We start from the raw sequence: 26,441 nt of genomic DNA, 5'->3' as shown, positions 1-26,441 counted from the left end.
AACTAATCACCATTATAGTATCTTTTACAACAACAAAAAAAAAGAAAAGAAAAGAAATAAAATACAGGAATATGATTTTTCAATTCCAAAAACAAGAGATTTTCACGAAGTTGCTTCTCAATCTCAGGTTGACTTGACTTGACTTGACTATATGAACTTGTCATATCACATGATTTGCCTTTTTATAAAATTCAATAAAAAAAATTATATAATTCAAAGTTTAGTATGAGAAAGTAGATTGCCTAGCCATAAGGTGATTTCTTTACATTCAATTATTCACAGTCAAGAAGTTAATTTATAGGTAGGGTGAGTGCTAATAAGCAAATATTGGCTAATGCAATCAATCAAAGATTAAGTCGAACCGACAGTTGCAAGACGCGCGAGAAACATTTTATCTCCAACATGCAGCGTCTAGTTCACAAAGACAACTATATATTGCAAGAAAAAAGAAAGCAGCCAAATGTGAGCTAGGTGAAGGGCTCAAGCCAAGTACGGAAGAGTTGGGGTGATTGACATCCATTGGGGCCTCCTCCAATAATCAAAGAGAGGGAAGTAAAATCCTAAAATGGACATGGAATTTATCAGTTATAATACTCACTTTCACTTTTTCATATAATCAACTATATGTTTTCCCAATTATTAATCCATTGTTCATATTTTTACAGAGATTTAAAGTTGCATTAATGGAATTTTCAAGGCCTTCGTATTTGGAACTTCTCTTCATTTTTCATTACTTAAATTCTAAATTTAGGGACAAACTTGTACACTGTAGGATCATCGCTGATGCTTTGTGTCCTTGAACAATTTTCACTACAAATTTTTATAACTGAAGATTTTTTAAAGCAACTTCATTGACCTAAAACCATAAATGAATCCTGAACAACGTTGAAAGATTGGTATTCGGATTCCATGCTTGCATTCTAATACATCTCAGTTCAAAATGAGCATAAACCATCCAAGATCCAAACAATAAATTCATAAATTCGTGAATAAATGTTTATGCGCACGTTCCTTCTTCTCTTCCGGTTCATATCTCAGCACACTTTCGATCAAAAACAAAATTAAGGCAAAAATATACAACAGAAAGAGCAAGAACATGTCGATTAGGGTTTCCCTATTCTCTTCTTCGCCCTAATCTGTTCGAAATCGGCTTCTTAATTCTCCTCCCCTGCATATATTGCTGCTGCCAATTCACCTAGTCTGTCTTTGGGTTAATTAATTGGTCTAATTAGTAATTTCCCTCTAAGTATGATCAACTTTCACTTAACGCCCTTTAACTCAAAACTATTGTACTTTTATTCTTCTTTTTAGGGAAATATCCATTCGGTTCCCATGATTAAAATAAAAGGGGGCAAGATATTGAAATGCTCAACTGAAAGAGGATTAAACCATAATATATCTATATTGCATTACATATTATGGGCTGCTTTATTTATTATTAAATTTATTTCATTAGAAAGAGTTATACAGAATACTCTCTCTTTGTCTCCATAATAAGAACGGGCAGAAACACTTCAAACACATTCATAATTTATTGAATTGAAGCTAGTCCACGTGTGTAGTTATGTGCTCATGGTGGGGTGGTGATACCTGCAACAAAAAAAAAAAAAATCAAATAGTGATCATCAGTTTAACCTTATTATTATACGTTATCCTTATATACATATAGGACCCTTCTACACAATCTGACAACCTCACTCAAAGGCTTACTGAAGGGTGCCAAAATTACATAAATGCCCTCATTCTGCAAATTTATTTTTCCTGCCCCCGCCACCTTCAACAAGCGCCAACCGTCACTACAACGCATCGTTGACCGCCACTGCGAGGCGAAGACAGCGAGATGATCAGGCAATGCAGCAGTGGTTGATGCTCATTAGAGGTTGCCATGGAAGGATAGAAAGAGAAGGCCGGGGCAGGGGAAGCAAATTTATAATTTTGAACCGGGACATTTTTGTTATTTTGCACCCTTCAATCAGCCTCTCAGTAAGACTCTCGGACATAGTGGATTAATCCATATAACATAAGGCAATGAATTAATGTGTAATGAATTGGTTGAAGAGAGATCTTACTGCCACACTTGAAGTTGCGGGGAACGGTCCGGCCGCAGCCTTCAATCTGTTTGATGGTGCGGGGAACGTTGATGAGAGCAGCCACCTTGGGGGTAACGTAGGGGCAAACGCACTCAAAATTGGTTACTCTAACCCTCTGGCAACAAGCCGCCGACGGGTTCTGCCCGAAGATGATCGGCCGGCAGGCATTCACCAGCAGCCGCTTCTCCTCCTTGCACTGGCTGGGGCTGGTGTCGCCGCTCGCCACCCAACCGCCCATCGCCACCATAGCCAAAACCAGAACCACGAACGGCACCGACTGTGAACTAATGCCCCTCATTCTTCCTGCCATCCTAAACAATATATGTATGTATTCTTTCTCTCTGTTAATTAATCTTCAGTGGTGCAGCTCCACCACCGCCATGGATGCCTTTATATAGAGATGGCGGTTGAATATTGTACGTATAGAACCATCATATGGGCAAGTCGTCTCCATGTTGACTCAAAAATGTCTTTCTCCGCATTTTCAAGCATTCAAACCATAGCTAAGAGGAAGCTTCATCGAGACATGGACAAGTGTAGCTGCCCGGTAACTTGCAGGCACTAAGCCACGTTTGACAGCCAACTTTTTTCGAGGAGAAAAGACAAAATTTTCACCTAATTTTTAACTTATGCATTATTTGACAGTCATTTTTTTTTATAGAACTCATTTTCCCATTGGTCATTTGAGGGAGGGAAGGGGGAAGAGATGGAATTTTCTTGTCAATTGAAAACAGCAACTTACCGACCGAAAAAGTCGAGTGTGCCAGAGAGCTAACAAACAAGAGAACGAGGAAAGAGCTGGCAGCCGATGAGGGCGAGCAATGACGGAGGGCGAGGGGGTGACTGGCGAGAGCAAAGCCTAGGCTGAGTCGACGATAGCTAGCGACGAAGTCGGGCAGAGGCAAGATCGACTGAGCAAGGAGGGCGAGCGAGGCGAGCGACAATTCAAGGTCCGACGGAGGCAAGGAGGTCGGAGAAGGATAGGGGAATGAGGGGGAGTGAATGAGGGTTTACAAAATAATATATTTTTTATTTTTAATAATTAATAAATACAAATGTTTAAAAAAAATAGAAAATTGTATAAATTAATAAATTTGGAAAATAAAAACATTTTAATTTTATGATTTTATTTCTTTGAGGAAATAATTTAATTAACCTAAAATACGTTATTATTTTAATTTTTTTATATAAGATTCTTTTTCAAACACGAAATGCGAAGAAAATAATCAAATTCTATAGAAAATATTACTAATCAAATACCAAAAGATAAAAAAAAAAATTATCTTTTAGGTAGAAAATTAGACCAACCAAATAACTTGTGTTTGATTGCAATGGTGGAATTTGAGTGAAAAAAAATGAATTCTAGGGAATTGAATTGCAGGAAAAATGAATTCATAAAAATTGGATGTTTAATCTGTTTGATTGGTATAATTTTTTACCTGAAAAATAATATTATTTTTCATCTTTCAATGTTTGATTGATAATATTTTTCATAGAATTTTGTCATTTTTTATGGTATTCAAAGGTGAAAATGTATTCAAAAATATTAAATTTTACACAAAAAAATTAAAATAATAATGTATTTTAAATTAATTAAATTATTTTCTCAAAAAATAAAACTACAAAATTATTTTTTTTGTTTTCCAAAGAAATAATTTATATAGAATATTTTTTCTTTTTTCTTTTTATATATTTATATTTATTAATTATTAAAAATATAAAATATAAATAATTTGTAAACCCTCCCCACCCACTGCCCTTCTCTCTCATCCCCCCGCCACCATACATCCCCTATTTTCAATTGCCTAGAAAATTTCATCTCTTCCCTCCAAGGAATTCGATTTTCATGATTTGAAAAAAAATGGTCTCACGTGACCATTGAAAAATGATTTCTTGGGAAAAAAATTGTTGTCAAACAATGCACTAATAAGAAATTAGGTGAAAAATTTGCCTTTTCTATAGAAAAAATTAGCTATCAAACACATCAATTTCCTGAAATTCATTTTCTTTCCATCTAAGGGTGTGGGCCATGTAAAGTATAGTGCCAATTTTAAAATATTGTTCATAGAGGGAAGTTGATGGGAATGCCAAGATATTCAAACTAACTCAAAATAATTAAACTGTGTTTGATTGTACACATTTACTATAAAAAATGTGTAATTATTATACATATTTTTAATAGAAACAATCAAATATTCTTAACTTTTTTATAAAAAATATGTATATAGGACAAACATTTAAGGTATATTTGATTGTATTACCTAGAATTTAATTCTAGGTAATATTGATTAAAAAATAAAAATCACCCTACCCTTTGAAAAATGAATTTCATAGAAAAAAAAAATTTAATATTTGTATCATATATACTTTTTAATAAAAAATATAAAAATATTTAATTATTTTTCATAAAAAATATGTAACAATCAAACGCTATTTAGTCAAGTCGTTGCAACCCAACTACAAGTCAATGAAGATATTAACTAATGCTTGGTGGAAGCTGCCCACAGGCCACCGCTGCGTGCACGACTTGCCTTCGCTTAAGTATGAAACCATAAACAAAAATTTTCATCATATGTATACAGATCCCATTTCACACAATACCATTCAGTTGTTTAAAAAAAAAAAAAACTTTAATCCAATATTTTCCTTGTTCTACTAATTAATTTAATTCTCATTTATAAATTTCGTAAAATTAAAAAGATAAAATATTAAACGCCCTTATATTTGTATTTTTAAAAGTATTACAAATCTTTCTATCTATTAATAGTCATTGAGAATGGATCGTTTTACTCTTATTTTCAATTAATAATAAAGTCACTTTGATTTTATGATGATCCCAATTAATGAGATTCTAAATTTATTATTAATTAGTTATCCTTTAATTTTATGTGCCCACCTTAGACATATATAGGTTGGGCGAAATGACTTAGGGATCAACATAGGATTAATTAATTAATTCGATTGACTTTTCTGGACATTAGCTAGCTTTTATGTAGTGATTAGCAAATTAAGGCCTCTTGGGCTAAGTTGAAAGATTTGTGTAGGGTTGGGGAACTTGGGGATCATGTCTCTACCTTAAATTAAGAATCATAACATGGCCGACTTTCTCAGTGTGCTACGAAAAGTTTGACACATGATCGGGTCCGAACTTCCGCTTATCAACATGGAAGTGCTGAAGGTAGTAAGGTGATCTTGGGGTTCGTGGTGCCGTTGTAGGGTTCTAGGGCGTAAGGAAGACGAAAACCGTTGGGCAAGGAAATGATCATGATGAACTCGAAGAAGGGATGGCTATGAGAGTATAGGGACGTGGAAGGTGAGGAGGTTAGAGTGTGAGTAGCCTAATGGTGTTTGTGACAACTGCCCCTGGCATCGCGGTCAGCCCATTCGTTGGGTTGGTCACGCTATTGATTTTTTGTTAATTCGTCCATTCGATTATGGAGCCTCTCGACTGTCGGGAGTAGAACTATAACGACCCGCTCTCACTTACAAGCGCCACCAGTAAATAATCGATCGGATTACTCACATGACAAACCACAACTGAAGGGTTGGACAATGTTTCAACAGGAAACGCCCTAGGTGGGAACTAGGCTTCGTCCTTCCCTTCGCTCCACTCAAGAATTGGTCTCAACTCAAACAAGAAAACACAGCGAACCGAGACTCGAAACCCAAGTGAGCTTCACCTCTCTTCAGCTCGCCTCACAGCAAGCCAAAGGTTACCCAGGCACAAAGGTAGCATAACAAACACTTCGCTGAGTATTGGGGATTTATGAGAACATACCTCGCTGATCTTTACTCGGTCCGAACTTAGCTTCAACAACTAAAGCCACATATACGTCACACAGACTCACAATCATCTATCACACTATTATGATTACAACAACTAGATATCTCTAGTGCTCAATACGCTTACATTCAAACACATGAATACATACAAGAAAATACAGGAGAATACACATCCACACATCTCGGGCAACGATGCTAGTTGCCACAACAGTCTCCCAGTACCATCCCTGCTTGCATTTGGTCTTGCATCATCTACAACATGAGATAAAACCTCATGAGTCATAAAGACTCAGTAAGGGTGCAATGCATGTAAATATGAATATAACCATGTTTATGTATGCCCAATGCATGCAAATGAGGCTAGGCCCATTTATCCTCACAACCCACCAAGGTTTGAGGCATCAACCCATCAGCCCCCACAACACTAGTCCTCCATATGGCCATAGGTCCACTAGATCTCACATCACGCAAGTGTTAACCACTACATGCAAATGTAACATAAAAACATTATCAAACATATTTACCAACTTGCAAGGCCACCTCCACATGGGGCCATCCCTTACCTGGATCGAAGCTTCAACTCTGTCTCAGGTGAGAACGTCAGCTCGAACTCCGAGAACTACTAGGATCACCGCCTCCCCGATCGAACCTAGATGCAACCACACACAAAAACCCAACCATACATTAGGCGCTAAACCACGGCCTATATTTTACCCTACACTGCACAATGCCCAACCATAACTTCCAATCAACCTCAACCAATGGTATAAACCAATCATCAATAATTTCCAAACAACCCCAACCCAGGGTTTAATCCAACAAATAATTATTCTACATTAACTCCCTTAATGCAAATAATTTGGGAAGAAAATATTAATTTATCTCAACTCATCTAGGGAGAAATTAGGAAAACGCCAATGCCGACGCTTCTTCCCGAGCTGCCACTTGTGCCCAAAATCTCATTTTTGAGTTTCTGACACGCTCTTCAAGCCCCAATTTAATTTCAAAATTTTTCCCCATTTTTCTGGAATTTTTCCCATTTTTCCATATTTTCATTATTTTTTTTTCTTTTCTTTTTACATCCTTTCTTCTCCAGCTTCCCGCGCGCGCACTGTTCATAGTCTTCCTCGCATGTCTGGGCAGCCTTGTGCATGGCCGTCTGCTGCCCACTGGCCGCCGCTGCTCGCCACGAGCCCACCGCTACTCACCACGAGCCCACCGCTGGTTGCCACTAGCCGCTGCACGGTCGCTGCCGCCATGGCCTCCCGCGCGCAACCTCCACCGCTACAACTCCAGCGACCACCGCCGCCCAAGACGGCCCCTGCCGTCACTTCCACAGCGACCATCGCCTCCGATCGATGCTGCCACCATCTCTTGTGCGCAGAGCCACCGACCGGCCTCACCCGCGCGTTGCTGCTGCTACTGCCGCTGCAACGCGTCTGGCCGCGGCTGCCATGCCTGATCGGCCCTCTCTCTCGCCTCCGATCTCTCTCTCTCTCTTTCTCTCAAAATCTCTCGGCCCAGCTCCCTCTCTCTCGGCAATGCTCTCTCCCGAGCTTTGCTTTCTCTCCCTCACTCTTTAATTCAGCCATTTCAAATTTTAAAAAAGCACACGAATCTTCCAAGAAGCTTCTCACACACACTCACATATGCACAAATATATATTTATAATTTACACATTAATCCCACTAATACTCCATAATTCCACTTAGAGACTATTAATTGCACTTTAGTATTTTACTAATAGCACTTGGACCCTCCAATGCTTTAATTATTCTTGATTTCTCCCAAAATTAATTACCGGCATTTGCTCAAAAATATCGATTTCGTTCCTGCGCCTACACGAGACATTTATTCCATTCGAAAATGCCTAATGGTTGTCTTATTCGCCAAACCAGATCACTCCTATGGTCCCCCTTAACTTCCCGAAAGTCCCCTACGACCATTCGGTATTAGCACCCACTCGGCTTATACAGAATTTATTCCGAATATTATTCCCGATCAGACCGCTTCCAGTGTCATTATCCTTATCTCGAGATGCTCACCAATCTTTTGCCCTCTTCCCTGGACATCCAAGTGCCGAGGTACTCCCTGCCGTCAATTCGGCAAATTTCATTAATTAATTTCTTGAAACCGACTTTCGGGCTTCCCGGACCACCCGAGAGGTCCCTTCAAATAATTGAAATTTATTTTTCAATACCATGTAATACCGGGTATTACAATAAGATCTCTATGATAGATGGATTCTACGGAGGGTGACCAGGGTTGTTTGGCTCCTAGGTCGGGGCGCTTCTGGTTCGCACCATGGTGCAGTCACGGGCAGATCGGTTCGAAAGGATTTGGTGAGCTTATAGGGTAGGTAAGTTTTACCGAGCCCTACGGTGGGCGCCAAATGTTCCTTCCTGACCAAATAGGGGGACGATCGAAGGCGGGGCACGAGCTCTGGCGATGGGTCTGTCCGGGGGGTGGTTGGCACCTGCAAGGACTCCAATGGTCGATTGAGTAAGAGAGTTAGATAAGGCAGTGTATCAGTAGGTTAGAGGCGAAAACATACCTTGTCTCTGAAGAGAACTGGTTGATATAGGAGGAGGAGATGTCCTCCTGATGCATGAGACGTGCGCCTACAAGTGATGGGACTAGCTATCCGGCGCCGGTGGTGGTTCCCAGGTGGAAGCATGGTGGCGACGGCACCCTCATTAATGTGGAGACGATTGCACCTAAAGCATCGAGGGATGGGCGTCTGAGCAAGGCATTGTATGGGGTCTAGCAATCAACAACCAGATATTTCACGTTGATGGTCCTGAACAGGGGAGTTGTCTCAAATATGGTCCACAACTCAATGTACTTGTTGACATGCACTTGTTCTCTAAAAAAGACGACCAAGACTCCCATGGAACGGCTTGGGTTCTTCTTCAAGGATTCTTAGCTTTTTCAAGGTTAACAAGTACAGTAAGTCATTTGAACTTCCCTCGTTAATGAGTATCTTTTTAATGATGTAGTTGGCAGCCACTACGGATATCACTATGGGATTGTCTAGGCTTTGGTCAATTCTCTCGAAGTCTCTTTCGGTGAAAGAGATCACCGAGTGCTGGACCATCATTTTCTACTTGGTACTACTGACCGACATCACTACCCGGAGAGATTTTTTTCTTATCGAGTTGGAGTCCTCTCCCCCTGCAAAACCTCCAAAAATGGTGTCTTTGACTCCCCTTATCTAATTAGCAAGAGTTATCCCGTTGCCCTAGCCTTCAGCTACTCTCGGCCTCCTCTATGGCTACGGCTCTTTCTTTGGCCCCGATCTCACTACAGCTCCTTGCTTTGACTTCTTCTTCTATAGACATACTAGTCGAGGTGGCCTTGTTTGAGCAATCGCTTTATCTAGTCTTTTAGTGCGACACACTCCTTAATTGTGTGGCCATACATTTGATGGTAGTCACAACGCTTACTTGTATCGACTTAGGTGTTGGGCTTCTATTGTCCTCAATTGTCAGGGATTCGAATGATTCTCGAGTTATAGACTTCTTTGAGGATCCGATCTCTACCAGTCATCAACGGGGCGTATGTGTCGTATTTCAAACGGGAAGGTTCGAGCATCCGTTCTTGTTCCCCTGTATAACCTCCTGATTGAACTGGTTCAAAAAAGCCTGTAGCGGCTCGTTCTCCCCCTGCTTGAGGTTGATAAGGATGGTTGAGATCTTATGGTGAGCTCTTCTGGTGGAGAAATGGGTGAGGAAGCAGGTAGTAAGCTTGGTGAAGTCATGAATGGAATCTGGCTTGAGGGTAGAGAACCGTAGTAAAGCAAATTTCTTAAGGGTGTTGGGGAATGCTCAGCCCATGATAGGGTCAGTGCCTTCGCTCAATAGCATTAAGAAATTAAACATAGGTAGGTGCTTTTGGGGGTCACTGGTTCTGTCGTATAGCTCTAGAGTGGCTGGGAGACAAAAATTGTCCAACAGGGGCACGAACATGATAAACTTCAACGATATGTGTTGCTTTAGGTTGGTGTTTGATGATGGCTTCTTCATCATCGTTGGCCCGCCCATTGCACTGGTTCCTTTAATGATTGCAGGTCAATTCGACGACTTGGTTCTCAAGCCGTTGAGTGGTCTGGAGAAGGATCTCCATGGTTGCAGGGTTTTCTAGTGGATAGGTTTTCTCAATTCAGGGCCATGTTGTTCTAGCTTCTGGTTTTGGTCATGGATAACTATTAAGTATGGCTTGGGATGCTTTGGTGAGTTATGGGACATGCACATTTTATTAGGCCCCATGCAAGACGTCAAATGTTTCTTTCAGCCCATAAGGTGATTGGACGGAGGGCTAGCTTGAGGTAACAACGATTCATATAGTGAGGGATGACTAGCACCTGCAAGCACTCTGACACTCGAGTAAGTAATAATTCAAAATAATAGAGTTTTTGTAAACTAAAAAAGAACATACCTTAGTCGATGGTTGGCTAGCTTATTATGAGAGAAGATGATGGTTCCTTGTGTGACACTAGTTGTTGTAGGTGAGTTAGGAGCCAAGAATCCCGAGATAGTTGAGGGATGATATGGGCGCAGGTGATCTAGGTATGACATTGAAGGAATGGAGAATGTTGTTGAGCTGACATTGACGGGATAGACCCTAAGGACTAGGCCCAATATCAAGCTATGGGCTTACGATTAGACTGGGCCCAAATATGGCCACCATAGACATATTTATTATTAAATGTTTATCCTTTGATTTTATGTGGCCACCTTAGACATAGCTAGGGCGAAATAATTTTGGGATGAAGAGGGGCTTAATTAATTAATTAATTCGATCGACTTTTTTTTTTGGATATTAGCTTTTATGTAGTGACTCGCAAATTAAGGCTTCCAATTTAGCCCATATAGACAAGTCGTCTATCTGTTGACTCAATAAAGTTTTTCGTCTTCTTGTTGACTCAATAAAGTCTTTTTCCTCATTTTCATCCGTATTTTCATGCATTCAATTCAAATCATAACTGAGAGGAAACTTTATCGAGCCGCCCTAACGAGACGTTTGATATAGAAAAAGTTTTTAAATTATTAAAATTTATAATTTTTTAAAATATTTAATTTTCAAGATTTATGTAATTTTATATTTAATTAATTTTAAATATTTTTAAAAATATTAAATATTTTTAAAAAAAATACATTTCTATGTAAATATTGACGGCGACGACGACCACCCGACTCATATTTATAAAATTCTCCAAAGTCTAAATGCTGGTCATCTCAAAATCCAAATTTATTGCTGTCAAATTGCTTCAATCAAGCCACTAATTTGCATAATCCGATCTGTAAAATTTTTGTAAAGAAATTATCACTGAAATGATATTACACTCTTTAACTGTTTAAATATATATGATTATTGTTTTATTTTAATATAGAAATGGAGGTACGTAGACCACTTACCAAATACTAACACTGCAACAAAAATCACTTGTTAAGGCATTAGTTTTAGGGCCTTTTTTGAAAATTGAAAATTGCCCCCTTATAAAGGGCATTAATTACTTAAAAAAGATTAATTTTTCTTCATATGTATAGAGTGTTCTACTGCCACAGCTGTTATACAGTCGTGCACGCAGAACACAGTTGTTATATAGTCGTGGGCCACTGCTGCGTGCAAGACTTGCCTTTGCTTACGTATGGAACTATGAACAAAAATATCTTCTCTTTGGTCATACTAACTCACATTGTCATATTTGGGTTTTTTGGCTTCTGAGGCAAAATATAAAAAAATAGGCTCCCAAATGTAATTGTTGAAAGTTGAAGCAAATTTGAAAGAGTGAATCTAATGAGCCAATCAAAAACCAAGAGGCAGCGAGCAATGGAACAAGAGGCAGCGAGCCACCGACCGACCACAACCCACAAGGGCGAGCGATCGAGCAGAGCAGCGAAAAACGATGCTTGCTAGGCCAACGACTGAGCAGCGAGCCACCAGCCACGAGCGCGATACGAGCCGGTGAGGACGAGCGACCGCCGACCAAGCAGCGAGAGACGAGAAAGCGAGGGTGAGGGCGAGGTCGAGGGCGAAGGGCGACGACTCAGCAAGAAGAGAGAGAGGCAGCGAGCAACCGGCGACGGAGCAGCAGCGAGAGGCGAGAGTGAGGGCGAGGCGCGACGGAGCGAGAGAGGTAGGGCTAGGGCGCGCAGTGAGCGAATGAGAGAGATGGAGAAACTTTGCAGACGAGAAGAGGGTGGGCAACTGCTGGGCTGGACTGGGAAATAGGCCCTTACAAATGGGAATATTTTTTATTTATGGGCCCCTAAGTAATAAAGTTTCCATGAAATTTTTATGAGCCCTGAGTCAACTGGCTCATGGGCCTCATGGAAGGTCCAGCCCTACTAACTCAATATTATTCAATTGTTTAAAAAAAAAACTTTAATCCAATATAATTTTCCTTGTTCTTCTAATCTAATTCTCATTTATAAATTTCGTGAAAATAGACAGATAAAAGATTAAATGCCCTTATACTTGTATTTTTAAAAGTATTACAAGTCTCCAATCTATCTATTAATAGAGCATGAGAATATACATAGTTTAATTTACTCTTATTTTTAATTAATAAGAATGTTTCTTTGATTTTATGATGATCTTTATTATTAACTGGTTATCTTTTAGTTTAGTGGTCAGCTTAGACATAGCTAGGGCGATATGATTTTGGGATCATGAGAGGCTTAATTAATTAAATTTGATTGGCAAATTAAGACTTCTTGGACAAAGATCAAAGATTTGTGTAGGGCTGGGGAACTTGGGGTCATGTCTCCACCTTAAATTCAATTATTCAAATGCAACTTTAAGAAAAAAATTGTCCCACCTTGTTCCTTACATCTACTTAATTACATCATACATATCAAATTAGAAAAGTATCTCCGCCTCTCAAAAGTCTTAAAATCCTTAATATTTCCAAGACTTGATACATGCAGTATGATTTGACCATTGAAAGGTCGTTGTCTGATTAGATGGCAAATTCTTTGACCTCTTCCAATCATGAATAATGGCCGTTAGATCGGCCAACTTTGCACTTATACTTCTACAACAGTTGGCATGGAAAGTCACCACAGATTTGATATCTCTATTATTCTGGCAAAACCCACTGAAAAAGCAGGTGTCAAGAAATCGAACCCTAACCCCTAAATCTCCAACCACGCCGTTGTGAAAGAGCTTTGCCAAAACATCTTGCTCTTTGAGCCCAATGGAGTTGGCTTTCATGGAATACCAAGCATCGAAAAGGGCAATGGTCTTGTTGTTGGATCTGATCATGTATAAGCCAGTGTTGATGGGATTCCTTGTGGACCATTCGTCGCCATTGAAATGGTCGCAGCTGATTTGCATGTCTATGGTTTCATCTAGAGAGAATCTTGTAAATGGGTTTCTAAACCACATTACATCTGTATCCTATCGAGAAAAACATCAATTCACTCGTTATTATGGAGAAAATGGTCAATCCACACTAGATTTTTTAAAAAATTATTATATATATAATAATTTAATATTTTTTATTTTTTTTTTCTAAATGTCAATGGATTTTTAAAAAATTCTGAATTTTAGGTATATTGGTCGATGGGGATAAGAGTGTCGGATGATCGCTTCTAATTGTCGAAAACCACTAGACATGGTGGCTGGTGACAACTGTCAATGCATTAACACGCGTTGGGTTTGGCCAAAAGTTTAAGTTTATATTTACAAAACTTAGTCGTTAGATTTTACTGGTTTTGGGGTATATTGGTTGATGGGAATAAGAGTGTCGGGTGGTTGTCTCTGATCGTCAAAAACCACCTATCACGGTGGTTGGTGGCGACTGCCAATGTTTTTTTCAGTATTGGCCGAAAATTAAAAATAAGATATATGAAAATTTGGCCCATTTTTCTTTTATGTACGTTAACCCTCATTGACCGTTTATTTAACTGTGTTTTAATTAAAGGGACTATTTTTTTTCATCTTTTGTTACAAATTTGTTAAATACATATATTTGAAACTATGGCAGAAAATATATTTATTGTCATGAAGTTTGTCAAGACTCAATTACGTAATTGAATTAGAGATTAATAATAGAACGACAGTCTATCATGAAACTTATCATGACTCGGTTGCGTAATCGAATGAGAGATTAATGAATGAAAGACAATTTAGCTGTGTATATTGAAAAATAGATATTTAATAAAATTGATAATTATGTTATTATGCGACGTTATTAAAATATGAAAATGCGTCAATTGTATAATTTATTGATATATATTTTCTAATATTATATTATTTTAATTTTAAATAAAATTTAAAGTTTAAGGTTTAACTTTTACCCACCATACCTAAAATTTTTGACTCCGCCCCTGTTTTCATTAACCATGGTGAGCATGCCCTAAGAAGCCTTTTTAATTAAGTAGTTTTGTAGATATTAGGATTTAAAAATTTGTATTGAAGCACCTAACTAAAATAATATTGACTAAATCAACAAGTATGCAAGCTGGAACAAGTTATGGACTTTTGGCAAGTTCATGTGTCTATTACACCTTGCTAAGAGAGGACCAAATCAAACAAAGACTCTGAAGATTGGATAATTTTAATATGTAAATATAAGAATTTAACCCAAGTGTGACCTAATTATAAAAATAGGTACATTACATTATTAGTTTATAAATTTTATATTTTGTAATAAATTGAATAATATTGTACTTTAATTCTAATTACTATCAAAGTCACTAAATTTAAATTTTTATTATAATCTAGTCATTCTTTCGATTTTTTAACAAATTTTATTAATAAAATATAACGTAACATACATTAACATCAATTCAAAAATTACTTAATATTAAATTTAATATAAACTTCACAATCAAAATCTAACGATTGTAGTCATAAAAACTAATACATAACTATATATAATCATTAATAAATCTGATCAATTATATTTTTTCAGGCAATATCATTATCATCAATTACATTCTTATACTAATTAAGTTAGAATTGTCTCACAATAGCTAGTTATATCATAAATTATCTTTTAAAAGTCATATTAATAATAAAACTGTGAAGTAATAAAATAAAGTTTAAATACTATATATCTTAAAAAGGTTTATTGGAAACGGTAACATATTTTTTGGTGAATAGAATAGGTTAGGTTAGGTTAGGTTAGGTTTATTTGGTGAATATATAAATAGGTTTGGCTGATAGTGAAATATCAAATGTAATCTAACTTTAGTTTTAATTGTCATTATGATGATTCAAACTAATCAATCCTACCTAAAAGAATACTAGTTAAAAGATTTGTATTAATAATAAAAAATTATCATAAATAATAATTATCAGTAAATTAATATAATCAAAATAATAAAAAATTCAAATATTTAAATGAAAAAAATGTGAGATTAAAATATATATTTTGGCGAAAGGACTAGATATGGAAAAGCATAAGCACGTACCGTGAAGATGAAGTTGTAGCCACGCCTGAGAACGTCGCCGAGAAACTGCGTTCTCCTCCACATCATGTCGATGAAGCCCGCCGACATGTACAGCTTCTCCCCGGCGAGATCCTCGCCGGCGCTGTTCTCCAGTCTGTAGCAGTGCAGCCGGAGGAACTTGCAGCGGTCGTACGACGTCTGATCGGCGGCCACCACCAGAAGATGATCCCTCAAGCCCTGCGTCCCTTCTCCCAGCCAGAAGGCGTCCATGAACAGGTCGAGCATCGCGTTGTCGCCTTCCACGTACGCTTCGTTCACGACGGCGATGATCACCGTCCTGTTCTCCGTGGCCGTCTCCGCCAACGCTCTCTCGAGTTCGTCCTCCTCGTATACCTCCATGCTCATGAAGTTGGAGAGGCATTGGGATTTGGGAGAGAAGAAGCAGGGCTTGATGGAGAGGAAGACGTAAAACAAGGCGACCATAAGAAGAGCCCCGTAAAGAGCAAAATCTAGAAGACGGTTCCTGAATAAACGGGAGCTCCCCATCATCTCTATCTCTATGAGAATGGGATACCTAGGAGGTTTGAGATGCTTGGCATCATTAAACCTCATGAAGATGAAGATGGGAGTATTTATATTCATCCCTTATTTTATTATATTTTTTTTAAAAAATATTTCTTATCAAAAGTTATAGTTTACTTAATTTTTTATTATTAAAAGTTGTGACTTGCATAATTTTTTTTTTTTTTAACTTTTCACATTTAACATATCTCTTCTCTCTCTCTCTCTGAAACATAGAATATAATTGCCAGGGAAAAATTTTTCAATCAAATATACCCACGTACGTTTGGTAGGGGCGAAAAATGAGGATGAAATTTATTTTTTATCTAAATTTTAGAAAATTTCATCAAACAAACAGTTTTTCAATTCCATAGAATTTGAATTCTAAATGCGGGTTGAATTTTTTTTTTTAAATTTCAATTTTGTGAAAAGTTCCATAAAAAAGTAAAAAAATTTATTGAAATCAATGAATTGAAATTTCTAGGGGCGGGTGGAATTCCATGGAATTGGAAAGAATCCCGCCCCACTTTTCACCCCTAATCAAACACATCTATTAGTATTAGTTCACGAGCACCCATACTTTTCTTCCGGATAGAAAACTAGCAAATTATCTAACAAAATCAACAGAAATATAATCAAATACCTAGCATGAGTCATTATGTAACCCAACCCAGATAATCACTCTTCCTTACCTTTTACTCTGAACCGAAACTCTCAACATCAAATTAAATACAGACTAACAATTTATTTTTCTGAGTCTAATGTATATTTTAAGAGTATAATTAATTTGAAGAATAAAGTATTGAAGCATAAATTGTCAAAGTACAATAATACAGAACGAATACACCCGACAAGGAGTTGAAAAAAAAAATCCTAATAAAGTCCATACACAACAAAACTATTGCTTGCACTTCTAAGATATCGGCTCCCTTGAGTAATTCTTAAAGCTAGTAAGTAATACATAAAACATAAATGCATGTTTATATATATCTATATATATTTTAAGGATGGTTTAATTTATGATTGTTGAAGGTACTTTAAAAAATCAATTAAAACGACTTACATTTATAAAATTGTCACCATTATAGTATCTTTTACAAAAATAGAAAAGAAGAAAAAATATAGGAATATGAATTTTCAATTACAAACCGAATTGGCCCTACAGTGAAGCGAAATAGACGCCTGGCTAAGGACTCCAAATTAAGGAGGCCAAACAATTTTAAAAATTTATAATTTATATATTTTTTATTTTTTTTAATAATAAATATTTAATTAAAAAATTAAATATAAAATACCAAATTTTTATCTTCCACGTCCTCTTCTGTAACATCCTGCATCGAGCAATAAGAAAGACCGGAACAACTTACCCTAACTGGCTTACGCAAACCTCCCAGGGGGTCACCCATCCTTGAGCTTTCCCAGCTTAAGCATGCTTAACCCCAGAGTTCTTTGTCTACATTCAGCTCAAAAGGTATTCAACTGGTGTTATTTCCTTTCTTACACTATCATCGATATATACTAACATCTCTGGGCTCTCGGGGTATTACATTTCCCCCCTTAAGCACATGATGTCCTCGTCATGCGACCTTACAACTGGTCCCAGATCTACTCCCTTTGCATGGCCGATGTGAAATTCACCTAAAATGCTTACACGTACCCCCCTCGGGGACTCATCATCCTCATTGAGGTTTACCCCACCACCGCGTTCAGAGGCTCGGGAGTCGACTCTGATACCACCAGTAACATCCCATATCGAGCAATAGGAATTATCGGAACAATTTACCCGGATAGGCCTACGCGAACTTCTCAGGGCGTCACTCATCCTTGAGCTTCCCCAGCTCAAACACGCTTAATCCCGGAGTTCTTTACCTATATTCAGCTCAAAATGTATCCAACTGGGGTTATTTCCTTCCTTACTTATCCTGGATATATACTACTCTTCTCTAAGCTCTTGGAGTATTACATTCTCCCCCTCCCCCCTTAAGCACATGACATCCTCATCATGCGACCTTACAACCGATCACAGATCTCCCCCTTTTGTATGGCCGATGTGGGATTTGCCTAAGGTGCCTACACGCACCCCCCTTAGGGACTCAGCGTCCTCGCTGAGGTTTACCCCACCACCGCGCTTAGAGGCTCGGGGGTCGGCTCTTATACCACTTGTAACATCCTGCATCGAGCGATAGGAATAATCGGAATAATTTACCCTAATGGACTTATGTGAACTTCCCAGGGGGTCACCCATCCTTGAGCTTTCCTAGCTCAAGTACGCTTAACCCCAAAATTTTTTGCCTACATTCAGGCCAAAAGGTATGCAATTGGTATTATTTTCTTCCTTACTTATCCTCGATATATACTAGCATTCTCTGCGCTCTTCGGGTACTACATCTTCCCAATAGTTTAACCGTTCTGAACCCACTTTTTCCTTCCCAATTAAACCCATTTTTCTCCTTCTCCCTCTCTCTCTCTTTGCAATCTGCGTCTTCTTAACTCTTTAGTTCATTTGCTTCTTCTCAATGCCTCTCTCTCTATATCGCGCACGCTTCAGGCTTCATTGGCTCAGCATCTGTGCGATTCGCAGCCTTGTTTCAACTTTCAGACTTCAGCAAAGAGTAGCATCTCAATTCAATACACCGACCAAACTGACAAATGGAGACCAAAAGAGATGGCACACACGAGAAAGAAGGCCGATAAGACGCGATTGCCCGTGCACGAGAAAGAGCCTACGCCGCTGGCATTGCCGACGTCGACTGTTGGCCATTGGAGTTGTCGGACTGCTACTGCAAGCCCCTTCCCTGCGATGGCCATAAATGTGGGTGAAGGCCCTAAACTAGTTACCGCCTAGGGCTCAGAACCCCTTGAGCCGACTCTAATTCCAAAAACAAAGAGATTTTTGAATCTAACATAGATATGAGAGAAAGCCATGGATTAAAGATCAAGAAGGCTAACCTGGCGAATACCCACAACCAATTAAAAATTAAATAAAATGGAGAGCCGGTGGAGGAATATCTCGGAGTGGCCATGGGCAACCTCAACCTGTACATAATTACATCCAAAAATCAAGCTTCAAATGGCATGGCCATACAACAAATACATTTCCACATAATTTATTTTCCCATAATTAAAACAACTCTATAATTGCTTCATTAATTCCACGTGGTATGTTTTATTGCTGGAGGAATACAAATTGAACACCATTATGTTCATGCCTTTTATCATTTTATACTCCCTTCTTCATACATGAATTTTTATAGTTTTAGTTGGTATATACATCTTTATTCATTCAATGTATGTACACTTTTTACTACGTGTACTGTTATGGAAATCCCATTAATTTGTATATGAAATTTGTACACTTAGCCATTGGTACAATGTACACGATCGATCCATGGATTGACTTGATCTATTCCTGACAGTACACAGAAAAAACGTCTATTGAACTATTAATTACAAAAACTTATAGAAAAAAAAGGGTCATTTTCCAATTCTAGAAGTACCTGTGGGAAATCAATGAGGATAGGATTTGGCTGATTGTGTGACAAATTAAGGTCTCTAATAAGGGGCAATATTCATGAAGTTGCTTCTCGATCTCAGGTTGACTTGACTTGACTAATATCTGAACTTGTCATATCACATGATTTGCCTTTTTATAAAATTCAATAAAAAAAAACTATATATATAATTCAATGTTTTATATGAGAAAGTAGATTGCCTCGCCATAAGGTGATTTCTTTACCTTCAATTATTCACAGTCAAGAAGTTAATTTATAGGTAGGGTGAGTGCTAATAAGGAAATATTGGCTAATGAAATCAATCAAAGATTAAGTAGAACCGACAGTTGCAAGACGATATACATTTTATCTCCAACATGCAGCGTCTAGTTCACAAAGACAACTATATATTGCAAGAAAAAAGAAAACAGCCAAATGTGAGCTAGGTGAAGGGCTCAAGCCAAGTATGGAAGAGTTGAGGTGATTGACATCCATTGGGGCCTCCTCCAATAATCAAAGAGAGAGAAGTAAAATCCTAAAATGGACATGGAATTTATTAGTTATAATACTCATTTTCACTTTTCATATAATAAACAATATGTTTTCCCAATTATTAATCCATTGTTCATATTTTTACAGAGATTTAAAGTTGCCTTCATGGAATTTTCAAGGCCTTCGTATCTGGTACTTCTCTTCATTTTTCATTACTTAAATTCTAAATTTAGGGCAAAGCTTGTACACTGTAGGATCATCGCTGACGCTTTGCAATTTTAACTAAAAAATTTTACAACTAAATATTTTTTAAAGCAACTTCATTGACCTAAAACCACAACATTGAAAGACTGGTATTCGGATTCCATGCTCGGATTCTAATACATCTCAGTTCAAAATGGGCATGAACCATCCAAGATCTAAACAATATATAAATTCATAAATCAGTTGTGCGCAGTGTGCACTGGTCTAGCCGCTGTTGGTTGGCTGAGTCACAATGATTAACCTCCCTTCACATTCCTGTCGGGCCGGGGGTGGGGGCGCCCGGGGTGAGCGATTTCACCTTTTGGAACAAATAAATTCATAAATCAGTGTATAAATGCCTATGCGCACGGTATTTCTTCTCTTCCAGTTCATATCTCAGCACACTTTTGAACAAAAATAAAATTAGGGCAAAAATATACAACAGAGAGAGCAAGAACCTATCGGTTAGGGTTTCCCTATTCTCTTGCCCGCCTTAATCTCTTCGAAATCCACTTCCTAATTCTATTCTCCTCCCCTGCGCATTGCTGCTGCCAATTCACCTAGTTTGTCTTTGGGTTAATTAATTGGTCTAATTAGTAATTTCCCTCTAAGTATGGTCGATTTTAAGTTAACGCCCCTTAACTTAAAACTATTACACTTTTATTCTTCTTTTTAGGGAAATTAATATTCATTGGGTTCTCGTGATTAAAATAAAAGGGAGCAAGATATTGAAATGCTCAACTGAAACAGGATTAAACCATAATATATATATATGTATATATATTATGGGCTGATTTATTTATTATTAAATTTATTTAATTAGAAAGAGTTATACACAATACTCTCTCTTTCTCTCCATAATAATAACGTGCAGAAACACTTAAAACACATCCATATATAATTTATTGAATTGAAGCTGATCCACAATGTGTGTAGTTATGTGCTCATGGTGGGGTGGTGATACCTGCATCAAAATAAACAGTTAAATAGTGATCATCATACGTTATCCTTATATACATATAGGACCTTTCTACGTACATAAGTTGACAACCTCACGGAGAAGCTTATCGAAGGATGCCAAAATTACATAAATGCCTTCATCCTGTAAATTTATTTCCCCTACCCCCGTTGCCTCCAGCAAGCGTCGACTGTCATTGCATCGCCTCTTCTCCTCTCTTCGTCGACCACCGCCGGAAGGCGAAGAAGTGACTAAGCAATGCAATCGCGGTCGACGCTTGTTAGAAGTGGTCACGGAAAGAGAGAAAGAAGAGGCAAGGGAGGAAAAAGAAATTTGTAATTTGAACGAGGACATTTCTGTTATTTTGTGCCCTTCGATCAGTCTCACGGTGAGGCTCTCGGCCATAGTACGTAGACTAATCCATATAACATAAGGCAATGAATTAATGTGTAATGAATTGGTTGAAGAGAGATCTTACTGCCACACTTGAAGTTGCGGGGAACGGTCCGGCCGCAGCCTTCAATCTGCTTGATGGTGCGTGGAACGTTGATGAGAGCAGCCACCTTGGGGGTAACGTAGGGGCAAACGCACTCCGCATTGGTTACTCTAACCCTCTGGCAACAAGCCGCCGACGGGTTCTGCCCAAAGATGATCGGCCGGCAGGCATTCACCAGCAGCCGCTTCTCCTCCTTGCACTGGCTGGGGCTGGTGTCGCCGCTCGCCACCCAACCGCCCATCGCCACCGCCAAAACCAGAACCACAAACGGTGCCGACTGTGAACTAATGCCCCTCATTCTTCCTGCCATCCTAAACAATATATGTATGTATGTATTCTTTCTCTCTGTTAATTAATCTTCAGTGGTGCAGCTCCACCACCGCCATAGATGCCTTTATATAGAGATGGTGGTGGAATACCGTACGTACAGAACCATCATATGGGCAAGTCGTCTGCCCGTCGACTCAATAAAGTCTTTCTCCGCAATTTGTTGAGAGGAAGCTTCATCGAGACCTGGACGAGTGTAGCTGCCCGGTAATTTGCAGGCACAAGGGGTGTGGGCCATGTAAAGTACAGTGCCAACAGGCAGATTTTATAGTTCACAAACTCAAGTTGATGGGAATGTCAAGATATTCAAGCTAACTCCAGATAATTAGAGTAATCAAATTTATCCGTATTATCATGATCTAAAATTGCTTATTTTTATTGTTGATTAAGATTATTATTGTCCTATTAATAGAATTTGTACACGATTAATCTTATGTTTATCTTTTTAAGGATATAAATAAATCTTATATCACATTCGTATATACTCTATTTAGTCAAGTGATTGGAACCAAACTACAAATCAACAAAGGCATTAGGTCTCCTGTCATTGCCTCAATGGTCAGTAAAAAAGTGGTAGACGGCTTACATTCCCAAATTCAAATTCATTTCTTGCACAATCACCATGGATCATACATAAATTTATTTTAATTATTAAAAATTATGGGATCGGGGGACAGATGGCAGGAGGGCAGCCCAAGTCAATGAAGGCATTAATGCTTTGTGGAAGCCGCCCACAGGCCAGAGCTGCGTGCACGACATGCCTTCTCTTACGTATGAAACCATGACCAAATTTTTTTCTCTTTGGTCAGTCTACTCAATTTTCATTTTATTTGACCAAAAATTTCTTCTCTTTGGTCAGATAAAATATTGAAAATGTATTACGCCACCTTAAACACAGCTAGGGCGAAATTATTTTGGGATCAAGAGAGGCTTAATTAATTAATTTGATTGGCTTTTTTGGATATTAGCTAGCTTTTATGTAGTGATTAGCAAATTAAGGCTTCTTGGGGTAAGTTCAAAGATTTGTGCAGAGTTGGGAACTTGACGATTATTGTCTCCACCTTAAATTCACTTATTCAAATGCAACTTTAAGAAAAAAATATGTCCCACCTTGCTCCTTACATCTACTTAATTACATCATACATACCTAATTAGAAAGTATCTTCACCTCTCAAATATCTTAAAATTCTTAATATCTCCAAGACTTGGTACATGCAGTATGATTTGACCACTGAAAGGTAGTTGTTTGATTAGGCGACAAATTCTTCGACCTCTTCCAATCATGAATAATAGCCGTTAGATCAGCCAACTTTGCACTTATACTTCTACAACAGTTGGCATGGACAGTCACCACAGCTTTTACATCTCTACTATTCTGGCAAAACCCACTGAAAAAGCAAGTGTCAAGAAATCGAACCTTAACCCCTAAGTCTCCAACCACACCGTTGTGGAAGAGCTTTGCCAAAACATCTTGCTCTTTGAGCCTAGTGGAGTTGGCTTTCATGGAATACCAAGTGTCGAAAAGGGCAATGGTCTTGTTGTTGGATCTAATCATGTACAGGCCAGTGTTGATGGGATTCCTTGTGGACCATTCGTCGCCATTGAAATGGTCGCAGCTGATTTGCATGTCTATTGTTTCATCTAGAGAGAATCTTGTAAATGGGTTTCTAAACCACATTACATCTGTATCCTGTCGAGAAAAAACATCAATCCACTCGTTATAATGGAGAAAATGGTCAATTTATCGTGATACCATGTTATTACTTAGACAGATAATTATATAATTCAACCATTGCTATTATGTATTAAGATTGTAAGCATATAATAAATTAATGAACACGTATAAGCTTTACGATTTTGTTATGTTACCGTTGAATAACATAACATTTGTTCGATACGGGCAAATTGAGAGGGGATGACCCACACACCCACTCTTTTTGCTAGCCCATGTCGAGGGAAGAGGCAACAAATAATTCCTTATAAACTCTATTGTTCTTTTAATAAAAAAATTATAAATCTTTGACACAATTAATTTTCGCAACTTCTCACAAACTATCCCGAGAAGCCTTTTTCATTAAACATGGTGGGCATGGCCCATGAAGCCTTTTTAATTAAGCTGTGTAGATATTAGGATTTGAAACTTTTAAATAGAGTTTCTAAGTACTCCATGACTTTATTATTTGGACAATCTATTAGGATTAACATCAATCTACTATCATTAGTATTTTTTTTTTTTTTTAATTAAAACTGCAATGCATGTCACCTGACAATGAAACGTTTTGACTAAAATTTGAATTGAAGCATCTAACTAAAATAATATTGACTAAATCAACAACTATATATGCAAGTTGGAACAAGTTATGGACTTTTGGCAAGTTCATGTGTCTATTAGTCCTGACTAAAATTTGTATTGAATTTAACCCAAGTGTGACCTAATTATAAAAATAGGTATATTACATTATTAGTTTATAAATTTTATATTTTGTAATAAATTGAATATTATACTTTAATTCTTAGTATCAAAGTCACTAAATTTTAATTTTTATTATAATCTAGTCACTCTTTTGATTTTTTAACAAATTTTATTAATAAAAACTAACGTAACATACATTAACATCAATCAAAAATCATTTAATAGTATAATTAATATAAACTTCACAATCAAAATTTAATGATTGTAGTCATAAAAACTAATACATGACTATAATCATTAATAAACCTGATTAATTATATTTGTTCAGATAGTATCATTATCAATTACATCTTATACTAATTAAGTTAGAATTCTGTCACAATATTTATATCATAAATTATCTTTTAAAAGTCATATTAATAATAAAACTATGAAGTAATAAAATAAAGTTTAAATACTATCTTGAAAAGTTTTATTGGAAATGGTAACATATATATTTGGTCTTCTTTGGTGAATTGAAAGGTTAGGCTGGTAGTGAAATGTCAAATCTACTCGATACTTTAGTTTTAACTGCCATTATGATGGTTGAAACTAATCAATCCTACCTAATAGAATACTAGTCAAAAGATTTGATAATATTTTATATTACACTTAGTATTAATAATCAAAAATTATCATGAATAATAATCATCAGTAAATTAATAATCACTTATAAATTTTTAATCATCAATATTAATGTGACTTAAAATATCAAAATTCCGAGTCTATGTAATATTTTTGAAAATATAATTTAATTTTGTAAAGAAAATTGCATTGGAAATAGGAGAGGTAAATACATATTTTAATCCATATACTTTATTTAGATACTCTATTTTTTATTATTTTAAAAATATCTTTGAACTATGTAATTTTAAGTTAATTATATTCATAAAATTTTTATTATTTCAATTACAATCTTGAATTATATAATTTTGAGTTAATTGCATATCTTAATAAATTTGTCGAAAATAATGAATTTATGACTGTAATTGAAATAATAAAAAATTTAAGAATTTAATTAATTGAAAATTATAAGTTTAGAGTATGTTTGAAATAATTAAATATTTAATTGGAAAAAACGTGAGATCAAAATATATATTTTGGCGATAGGAGATATGGAAAAGCAGAAGCACGTACCGTGAAGATGAAGTTGTAGCCACGCCTGAGAACGTCGCCGAGAAACTGCGTTCTCCTCCACATCATGTCGATGAAGCCCGCCGACATGTACAGCTTCTCCCCGGAGAGATCCTCGCCGGCGCCGTTCTCCAGTCTGTAGCAGTGCAGCCGGAGGAACTTGCAGCGGTCGTACGACATCTGATCGGCGGCCACCACCAGAAGATGATCCCTCAAGCCCTGCGTCCCTTCTCCCAGCCAGAAGGCGTCCAGGAACAGGTCGAGCATCGCCTTGTCGCCTTCCACGTACGCTTCGTTCACGACGGCGATGATCACCGTCCTGTTCTCCGTGGCCGTCTCCTTCAACGCTCTCTCGAGTTCGTCCTCCTCGTGTACCTCCATGCTGATAAAGTTGGAGAGGCATTGGGATTTGGGGGAGAAGAAGCAGGGCTTATTGGAGACGAAGACGTAAAACAAGGCGACCAGAAGAAGAGCCCCGTAAAGAGAAAAATCAAGAAGACGGTTCCTGAATAAATGGGAGCTCCCCATCATCTCTATCATATTCTCTCTCATTAATAGGGTTTTGAGTTTCAGGGCATATCCATGGTATATATATGCTTCAATATTTCTCCTTCTTTCTTCTTCCACTCAAACTACAATACAATTGGCTCATTATATAAATATAAATATATATATATATATATATATATATTAGATAAGGTTTATTGGATAAGGTTTTATGATAAATTCAGCTCATATAAATTCATAATAATTTTATACAAATTTGAATCCCAAAATTATCTCTAAATATGGTTATTAATTTTGTATTTTATCTTTTCTAAATGTTGAATCAAAATCTAAAGAGAGTGAGAAGAATATCAGTTTGGGACACCAAATAAAGTTTTTTATTTTTATTTTCTTCATATATGCAAAAGAATATTTGTCACAGAATTATTAAATATTTGAAGGATCAAAATAATATATATATATTGTCATGAAAGAAACAAATAAAAAATAAAACTAGAACAAAA

At 37.3% G+C, this 26,441-nt stretch overlaps 1 protein-coding gene across 6 annotated transcripts; it reads right to left on the bottom strand.

Moving 5' to 3' along the window:
* Nucleotides 1–1,359: 1,359 nt before the first annotated feature.
* Nucleotides 1,360–25,983, bottom strand: LOC127790692 (uncharacterized protein At1g28695-like). 6 transcript variants are annotated; one of them, XR_008020807.1, is made up of 4 exons: nt 25,435–25,983; nt 21,586–23,535; nt 2,070–2,154; nt 1,360–1,590 (listed from the first exon to the last, which is right to left on the bottom strand). XR_008020807.1 is itself a non-coding variant. In XM_052320325.1 (3 exons), the coding sequence occupies exons 1-3, from the start codon at nt 25,981–25,983 to the stop codon at nt 12,777–12,779; spliced, it is 1,050 nt and encodes a 349-aa protein (XP_052176285.1). In that variant the 3' UTR covers nt 12,650–12,776. The 6 variants fall into 6 exon arrangements, 2 of the variants coding, with proteins under 2 accessions (XP_052176285.1, XP_052176266.1); XR_008020810.1 differs by lacking the exons at nt 1,360–1,590; nt 2,070–2,154 and adding an exon at nt 20,807–21,028 and having other exon boundaries at nt 21,501–22,031; nt 23,263–23,535; XR_008020806.1 differs by lacking the exon at nt 2,070–2,154 and having other exon boundaries at nt 21,501–23,535.
* Between the last annotated feature and the right edge of the window lie 458 nt (nt 25,984–26,441).

This window comes from Diospyros lotus, chromosome 1 (assembly GCF_014633365.1).
Source record: "Diospyros lotus cultivar Yz01 chromosome 1, ASM1463336v1, whole genome shotgun sequence".
Classification (NCBI taxonomy): Eukaryota; Viridiplantae; Streptophyta; class Magnoliopsida; order Ericales; family Ebenaceae; genus Diospyros; species Diospyros lotus.
The sequence above is the reverse complement of the archived record's forward strand: the minus strand, read 5'-3'. Positions and strand labels throughout refer to the sequence as shown.

Excerpts from the sequence above, each read along its gene's own strand:
- LOC127790692 (XM_052320325.1), bottom strand. The coding sequence starts at position 25,983 with ATGAGAGAGAATATGATAGAGATGATGGGGAGCTCCCATTTATTCAGG. Across the intron at positions 15,554-25,689 it reads GCGACAAGGCGATGCTCGAC|CTGTTCATGGACGCCTTCTG; the intron begins CTGTTCCTGGAC and ends GCGATGCTCGAC. Across the intron at positions 13,278-15,298 it reads GCTACAACTTCATCTTCACG|GATACAGATGTAATGTGGTT; the intron begins GTACGTGCTTAT and ends TTTTCTCGATAG.